The sequence below is a fragment of the Antechinus flavipes genome, chromosome 1, assembly GCF_016432865.1.
Source record: "Antechinus flavipes isolate AdamAnt ecotype Samford, QLD, Australia chromosome 1, AdamAnt_v2, whole genome shotgun sequence".
Lineage (NCBI taxonomy): Eukaryota > Metazoa > Chordata > Mammalia > Dasyuromorphia > Dasyuridae > Antechinus > Antechinus flavipes.
In genome coordinates, this window is record NC_067398.1 from 357,657,812 (window position 1) to 357,667,231 (window position 9,420).

General features: G+C 34.1%; 1 protein-coding gene across 2 annotated transcripts in view; it reads left to right on the forward strand.

Moving 5' to 3' along the window:
• MRO (maestro) overlaps window positions 1-6,713 on the forward strand; it is a 28,851-nt gene extending 22,138 nt beyond the window's left edge. Inside the window, exons 9-12 of one of the 2 annotated variants that reach the window (XR_007949243.1) lie at window positions 484-639; window positions 1,417-1,533; window positions 3,085-3,239; window positions 6,652-6,713. Coding sequence is in view for 1 of the 2 variants with exons in the window: in XM_051969626.1 (XP_051825586.1) it covers window positions 484-639; window positions 1,417-1,533; window positions 3,085-3,138 (327 nt within the window). In the remaining variant the exon portion in view is untranslated. Of the gene's footprint in view, window positions 1-483; window positions 640-1,416; window positions 1,534-3,084; window positions 3,885-6,651 lie in introns of those variants that run through there. The other variant, XM_051969626.1, reaches the window with a different exon arrangement.
• The last annotated feature ends 2,707 nt before the right edge of the window (window positions 6,714-9,420 follow it).

The following is a 9,420-nucleotide window of genomic DNA, read 5'->3' on the forward strand; positions in this document are numbered from 1 at the left end:
TTAGGAGATGATGGCCCTAGGCTGAGTTCACTCTCTGCCATGTGCATTTTTTTTCTCTAAGAGGAAGGAAAGAACAAAAACCCACCTTAGTTATTTATATCCATTGTTTTCTGAGGAAAGAACAAATTAGATAACCAAATTAATAAGGTTGGATTGGGAAGGAGAGAGAACAGAGGTGCATCATAATTATCCCTATTTTAGGTATGGAAAAGCAGACCTGGCATTACAGATGAACAATGATAAAGAGCTGGGGGTGGTTTTAGTGACTTCTCAGTTGTTTTCTTCTGAAGTTGAGTTTTTGCAGGCTGGATTTGAGCATTTATTTTGTATTCATAGATTACAATGGTGGATCATAAAAAGAAGATAACTGGTTTCTTATTTATTCGTTCATTTTTATCTATTCATTTAATCATGAATAAATGAATGGGTGAATTAATATAAATTTTTGTTTTTGTTGGGGGGGTGGCTCCTGGTTCTGTACAGGAAAATGACAGCCTGAGATATTCAGCATTTATCTTATTTGGGCAACTGGCTGCCTTTGCTGGGTGGAAATGGAAGAAATTTTTCACCAGCCAGGTTAAGAGGACAAGGGACTCTCTCCTGATCCATTTAAGGGATGGAAATCCTCATGTTGCCACGGTAAGACTCTAAAAAAATAATCTATAAAATGAAACTTCTGCTTTCTCCAGAAAGAACATTATGGTGTAATCCTCACTTGCACTTAAATTACTGCTCTCCTGCTGGCTCAGTTATGACTCCATTTCCATAGCAGCAAAATCCCTCTGATTCTTTAGCCTTTAATCTCTAAATTCTTGTGAATTCCCATTTTCTCTTGACCCACACCTGTCCAAAACTAACACCAGATAATCCCACACAAGCCAGTGTTAATGGAGTTTATTTAATCAGTGGGCTGCCATCTGGGTAATGAAGAGACCTGAATGCTTTCCTTAACTTGAACCACTGTTACTATTATACATTTCTACTCTTCCATTCTTCTACCTGCTCCATTTCCCTGATACACAGTTTTAAAAAGTCATGGAAAAAGGAGTTCCCATATGAGGTTTAAATTGTTTGCATTATTAAGTAACATATAATATACCACTAAAAGATTTACAGATTTTTATATATTAGTCATTAGAATGCTATATCAGGACAACTTCTAAATAAAGAATATTAAATATTAACAGTTCCTGAACTGTTCTTGAAAAGGACTACAATATCAAGGAGGTAATGTCATGACATATAAGTGAATTGGATTTAAGTGAGGGAGGGCTTGTGCAGTGTATGGTTAAATGATAGAAATTCATCAGTGACTGAGGGCCTCTGATTTCTCATTCAATCTCGTACAGCAAACATAGCAAAATCCAATCCAAGGACTCCCTGATCATGACACGATGACTACTTTCTTTCTCCTAGGCCTGCAGAACAGCTGTTCATGCTTGTTCCCCTTTCCTAAGATTAAAGAAGGAGTCCCTGGAATATACTATCCTAGCCCAGGAGGAGCAAAGGAATCCGAAACTCTATCGACAGCTGGTGAGAAGACTTTTCTATTATCTTAATCAATCTACAATTAAGCATTAAGCATTTATAATGTTTCAGACACTGCTATGTTAAGAGCAGAGACACAAAAGGGTAATACATTCTAATGGGGGAGATCTCTCTTCTAGGTCCTGGTTAGACAAAGGGCCTATTCACTCCATGAATATCATGATGTAAATGTTGTCTATTCAGTTATACAGAATTACAAAGTTGAAAACTGATTGACATTCTTTTCATTGTTACACTCCATATTGTTTCATTTTACCTTCTCCTACCCAATTTTCTTTTTTAGAATCACCTCATCATATACAACTCAGCCCCAAATTTTCTTTCTTTCTTTTTTTGTAGCCATTGGAATTTCTTTTTTTTTTTAATTTTCTTTTTTTTATTATAGCATTTTATTTATAAAACATATGCATGGGTAATTTTTCAACACTGACCCTTGCAAAACCTTCTGTTCCAAATTTTCCCCTCCTTCCCTCTCCCCTCTCCCCTAGATGGCAGATAGTCCCATATATATTAAAATATATGTTAAATCCAATAGATGTATACATATTCACACCCAAACTTTCTTTCAAACTACCTTAGTAACAAGTAGTTTTAAGAATATTGATAACATTTCCACAAGTAAACAGTTTGAACTTAATGAATAACTTATACTTAGTCTTTAATATTTTCTTTATATTTCTTCTGGAACTTTTATATAGACTTTTCCAATGAGTTGTAGTCTTTTTTATTACAAATACCTAAAAGTCTTTCATTTTGTCAAATATCCTTTTTTTTTCATTTAGGATTATACTCAACTTTGCTGGGTAAGTTATTCTTAGACATAATCCCAGCTTTTTTGCTCTTTGAAATATAATGTTCCAAGACTTGTGATCTTTTAGAGTAGAAGCAACTAGGTCTTGTGAAATTTATTGTCCAACGGTACAAGTGATGAAAATTTAAGATAGAATGTGAGAGAGGCAAAAATGAGAGGGAAAGAGTAAGAAGAAAACTTAAAGAGGGTGCAGACTATCCTGGACAATCTGCATTTGTTCCAGAATATTGTGCAAATGGCATAAGGATAGGAGATTTCATGCAAGTATGCCTTACTTCAAAAGGAAGTAGGAGAGTCCCCAAATTATTTTATTTTATTGTATTTTTTTTTTTTTTTTTAGTATGGATTAAAATGTCTTCCAAAATAGGAATTTTTAAAAAGATTTTTCCCCCTGTAGTACCAGCTGCATTATTATTTTGGAAAAGCAGGTAATGGTTTCAAATTGTCCAGGAACATATTCTTATGTAAAATTCACCTCTAACTCCTCAGCACAGTTCTCAAGAGATCTGTCATATCTAATAACTCTGCCCCAGGTTTAAGTTTTTAATGAAAATTTGATGCATTCCCACCTCTGGGAACTGAAGGCAGGTTTGCTGCCTACCTGACTTGGTGACATATTCAACATTTGACAGTTGTACAGTAATTTTTGTGGTTAATAGTTTCTGCAAAGGGAGCTTTAGCTTTATTGCATCTCCTTACTCATATCTATCACCGCTTCTTTTCAGAGCTACTACCATCCAGAGCTCCTGCAGTTCTTCTATGCAAACAAAATCCTATGAATACAGAGCATCATAAAGGAAGGGTTTTAATGATCAGATGTCCTGGATTCTCATCATTTTATTCATCTGAATTCATATCCCATTTATCACTACATAGTGAGGTGAAAAAACAAACCCAATGTTTGTTGATTGATAGCAATTGGTGGTAATTATTTCTACAAATTACAATATGTAAAAATTGAATAATTAAATCAAACTTGGTACCTCTGAAGACTTTCAAAAAGACCTTTATAATGCTGGAGTTGAAAGAGACTTTAGAAATCATCTAGACTAACTCATCCAGTTTATATAATAAATCATTTTGTCTTTATACATTTTTATTGTAAATGTTATTTTTAGAGTGACATGCAAATAAATATCTAAAATTTTTAAGCACTTATAAATTCTATTCTTATTCCTTTGTACTGTTTTAGTATATTTCCATTTTCATAATTTACCTTTTATTCTTTCTAAATAGATGCTTTCTTCACCTCAACATAAGTGTAACTCTTACCATAGCTTATCCCTTTCAAACTCTCTAAGCTCAACTGTTTAAAAATAAATTTTGGTTGTAAAATCTTAATAAAACATAATAACTCTATGCATCACATATAGGACAATTTAAATGATTTAAAATTTTAGTTTCTATGTAGATGGATTAATGTCATTTTATTCAGTTCAATGCATTTTTATTAAACCATTTTCTATGTGCAAGCTAAAGCGTATGTAAATAAAAAAATGCAACATCCTCCCTCAAGGAGCTTATATTCTGTGAAGCCTGCTTACATTTTTATATTCTGCTGGTTCAGTTTACATTTCAAGCTTAGCTCGTTTTTTAATTAAAATTTTTTTTTTACTAGGTTGAGATTTTAGGAGATAGTGTGCTGTTGGAGAACACTGCTAGATTTGTGATCAGGAGTCCTGGATCAGATCCTAATTCTTCTATTTGTTATTTGTATGAACTTGAGCAAATCATTCCCATCTCTGGAGCCTAAGTTTTCTGTTTTTACAATGAGGAGGCTGGACTAGAAGACTTCTAAAGTCTCTTCTAGTTCTAAATCTATGATCTTAGTAATGGATCTTAGTGGTCTTCTCATATACACTCTCATTTTACTACTGAGGAGGGCAGCTGGGTGGCACATTGGAGAGAACATCAAGCTTGGAGTTAGGAAGACGAGAATACAATTCTGGCCTCATATATTTAGTAGCTGTGTGACGCTAACCAACTCTGTTAAAACTGGTCTGAATCATCTCATTGTTGATAAGAGCCATATCTATAACAGCTAATCATCACATAATCATCTTGTTGCTGTGTACAATGATCTCTTGGTTCTATTCACTTCACTTAGCATCAGTTCATGTAAGTCTCTCCAAGCCTTTCTGTATTCATCCTGCTGGTCATTCCTTATAGAACAATAATATTCCATAACATTCATGCCATAATTTATTCAGCCATTCTCCCATTGATGGGCATCCATTGAATTTCCAGTTCCTTGCCACTACAAAAAGGGCTGACACAAACATTTTTGTACATGTGGGTCCTTTTCCCTTTTTTATGATCATTTTGGGATACAGGCCCAGTAGAGAAACTGTTGGATCAAACTAGTTTCATTGCCCTTTGGGCATTCCTTTAACCTTGTTTACCTTAGTTTCTACATCTATAAAATGAGCTGGAAAAAAAAATGGCAAAACACTTCAGTATCTTTGCTAAGGAAACTTTAAATAAGGTCACAAAAATCTGGACATGACTGAAACAACCCAACCACTACAATTTCCTACTTAAATTGCACTTCAGTGCAGTTTAATCTGTATAGAATGCAACTGTAGGTTCTCTGAATATTTTATTCATTTCTATGTCTTGGTGCCTAATACAATATTTGCTTAACAAATAACCCATCAGAACCTTCAGTGATTCCTTAGGGTCTATTGAATAAAATCTAATCTGGTATTCAAGATCCTCCAAGGTATTCTTTAAACTTTTTCACTATTCACTTTCAGAATACTTTATCTCCTATTGGACTAATCATTCCAATTTTTTGTATTCTTCCAATTTTTTCTATTCCTTTATCTTTAATCATGGTATTTCATCTATGTGGAATGTACTCACCTTCCCCTCCCCCCCCAACCTTTTCTGCTTGCTAAATTCCTATCCACTGCCCTTCAGAAGCAGCTCAAACTCCCCCCATTCTGTGACACTTTCACTGATAATCCCAGCTAGAATTGCTCTTTTCCCTCTCCACTCAAATCCTGACTTTTAATAGTTGGTGAATTGTTGTTCTACATTCTCACAGAGAACCAAAAATGACAACACTGTGTTAGAATTGAGTTACAGTGTGTCCGACTGTGGCTGATCAGACTAATATGAGTTCAGAAGGCTCTGCCACAGGTGGGACAAAATAGTCCCTATGAACATTTGGGACGGACATCTCACATTTCTTCTGAGCTAATTCAGTTCTGCTTTGCTCACAGAGCGTAGCACCTTCTCTGATGAGAGCACATTATTCTGGGTGCTCTTTGCCATGTCTCTTATGTCATACAATCAGTTCTGAAGTTCTTAAGAGATACCCTAAGAATGTCCTTGTATCACTTTTTCTGACCACCTTGTCAGTCCTTGTTTGTGTGAGTTCTCCATAAAATAAATTTTTTTTTGTCAAGTATACATTTGGCATTTGAACAATGTGACCAGTCCAGGAGAATTGTGCTCTCTGCAGGAGAGGTGGAATGCTTGGGAGTTTATTTTTAAAAAGAGACATCAGTGTCTGGTATTTCATCCCACCAGGTGATCTTCAGAATCTTCTTAAGACAATTCAAATGGAAACGATTCCGTTTCCTGGCACGATGCTGTTTCTGTAAAATGAGCTGGCGAAGAGAAAGGCAGGTTTCACAGGCATACAACAATGAGGTCGGCAATAGCTCTGTAGACCTTCAGTTTAGTAGTTAATCTAATATGTCTCTTCTCCCACACTTTCCTTCGGAGCCTCCCAAACACTGAGCTAGCTCTGGCAATGTGTGTGTCAGTCTCATCATCAGTGTGGACATCCCTGGAAAGTAAACTGTTCAAGTATGTTTATTACCAACTTTTTATTTATTATATTATTATATTATATATACATATTTATTAGCCATATGACCATGGCTTAGAAACCTTGCTGTTTCTCTATTACCCCATTTGTCAAATGACTGTCATAATATCTGTAGCACTTGTTTTACTGGGTTGCTGTGAGAATCAATGAGATGATGTGTGTAAAGCCCTTTCATGGTTTAAATATTATATAAATGTCAGTTAATAGTATTTACATTTATAAAATATTTATAAAATTTTAGAGTAGGTGGTACAGTAGATAGAGTGCTAGGCCTGGGAGTCAGAAAAACTCATATTCTGTATTCAATTCCAGTCTTAGACACTAACTTTGTTGTTGCTGTTGTTGTTCAGTCATTTTTTTCAGTCATGTCTGACTCTTCATGTTCCCATTTGGGGTTTTCTTGGCAAAGATACTGAAGTGATTTGCCATTTCCTTTTTCAATTTATTTTAGATGTGAGGAACTAAGGCAAACAGGATCAAGTGACTTTAGCAGAGTCATCCAGCAGGTAAGTATCTGAGGCCAAATTTGAACCCATAAAGATGAGTCTTCTTGACTCCAAACCTGCTCTATCCACAGCTGCCCCCAATTAGCTTTGTAACTCTGGGTAAATCACTTAACCTGTTTGTCTCAGTTTCCTCATTATAAAAATGGGAATAATCAAAGCACTACCTTGCAGGATTGTTATAAAGATCAAATGAATAATATTTGTTAAAAAGTACTTATCAGTCTGGTACATAGTAGGTGCTATATACAAGTTATTATTATTATTAAATCTCCTGTTAGCATAGTGGTATGCATTCAGTAACTATTGAATGAGTGAGAGAATGAATGAACAGATGAATGTCATCTTTGAAGTATTCCTTCCTGGGAAGAAGCAATGTTAATAAGCAAGGACATATCTAACTTCTACATTAATGATCTGGCCCTTCCCTAAAGTTGATTTGTTTTTGTTGTTGTTGTTTAAATGTTTTAAAATGTCTAAGTCCATTCCTATTTTAATTATTTATGACATGACCACCTCTCCCTTTTCATTTGTAATTAAACAAAATGGCCATTTAAATTCAGAAAGTCAAGCTAAGGACAATGCTTTTCAGCTTATAACTTTCAGGCATACACACATAGACACACATACATATATGTTTTATTTGTTTTATATTTATAAATATAAATAAAAATATATTTATATTTATAAAATAAATATTTTATTTATTGTTATATATATGTATATGTATGTGCATATATATATATATAACGTACTTTTATTGTGTTATATATATATATATATATACATATATATATATATATATATATATATATATATATATATATATATAACACAATAAAAGTACCTTATGCTGCATTGTATTCATTCATCTAGGCTTGGTAGCTACTAGAAAATTTGAAGTTTAATTGTTGAAATAACACAGTAGACTTTGAGACAAATGAAGATCAGGCTTGAAATGAAGCAAACGAGGGGAAGTCTGAATTAGATCTTCAGTTCTGTTCCAAGTGATTGTAATCTGGAAAAACAATTGCTGATTGCTTAATGCCAACCACTGTGTCAGCACCATAAACCTTTATGACATTTTTCATTCATTCATTCATCTGTTCAAATTCTTTTATTTTATAGATAAAGATGCTGAGATATAGAGAGGTTAATTATCTTACCCAAAGTCACAGAGTCAAGATTCAAGTCCTCTGATTCTAAATTCATTATTCACATGCTCCTGCCTACAGTCAATGTCCTCCATTCAATAAATGCTTTTGTTCTCTCACTCTGTAATAGTGCTGCCCTGTGGTCCTCTCCTTATATGGACTATTCCTTTTGAATAAGTATATCTTTTTTAGGGCTATATTCTAACCACAGTCCTATCCCACCACATTTCTACTTTAGCCTGTTGGTAAATTATAAATAAAATGGATTGGGAATGATCCTGAGTTTCCTTTATTAAGTAATGAGTATATGTATTGTTCTGGCTGAAATAACTTATCTTTAGATTCTGGGTTTAGGTAATATGTTGCTTGTTTCTCAAATTCAACATGTTCACAGTTAAACTTAATCTCTTTCCATCAAAACCTGCCCATTTCCTATTGATGATAATAATTATATATATATATATATATATATACGTATGTATATATATATATATACACATATACACATTACAACTCATGATCTTAACTATAAACAAATTCATAAAATTTAGTTAACAAGCAAGGTGAATTAGATAACTTAATTTGTTGTTATTCAGTTGTTTTTCAGTCATGTTCTACTCTTCATGATCCCATTTGGAGTTTTCCTGGCAGAGACACTGGAGGGATTTGCTATTTCCTTCTTCAGCTCATTTGACAGATGAGGAAACTGAGGCAAACAGAATAAAGTTTCATAGCTAATGTCTGAGGCCAGATTTGAATTTAGGAAGAGTATTTCTGCTTCCCAGTTCAGTGTTTTATCCATTGTACCATTTAGCTGCCCAAAGAACCTAATGCAAGAGGATAAATATGACCCAATAGATAGAGACATGATAGGATAGGACTATGGCTAGAAATTGGTCCTAGAAGGATATACTTATTTAAAAAAAAGACCACTACCTCCCTTGGATGGCAAGGTATCAATATATGTTAAATGTTAAAAAATATATGTTAAATCCAATATATGTATACATATTTATACAATTACCATGCTGCACAAGAACAAGCAGATCAAAAAGGGAAAAAAAATGAGAAAGAAAACAAAATGCAAACAAACAACAACAAAAAGAGTGAAAATGCTATGTTGTGATCCACACTCAGTCCTCACAGGCCTCTCTCTGGGTGCAGATGGCTCTCTTCATCACAAGATTATTGGAATATATATAAGGAGAAGACCACATAACAGCATCATTAAGAGCAAAAAGGCATCAATGGAATGGAAGATCTTGACTCTAGGCAAGAGAATGTTAGAATGAAAAGTATGGTAAATTTGGATTAAGAAGATTTGGGCTTCTTTTTGTAGAGACAAGAGCTGGAAACTCAGTGGATGCCCATCAATTGGAGAATAGCTGAATAAATTGTGGTATATGAATGTTATGGAATATTATTGTTCTGTAAGAAATGATCATCAAGATGATTTCAGAGAGACCTGGAGAGACTTACATGAACTGATGCTGAGTGAAATGAGCAAAACCAGGCACGGCAACAATAAGATTATACAAAGATCAATTCTAATGAAAGTGGCTC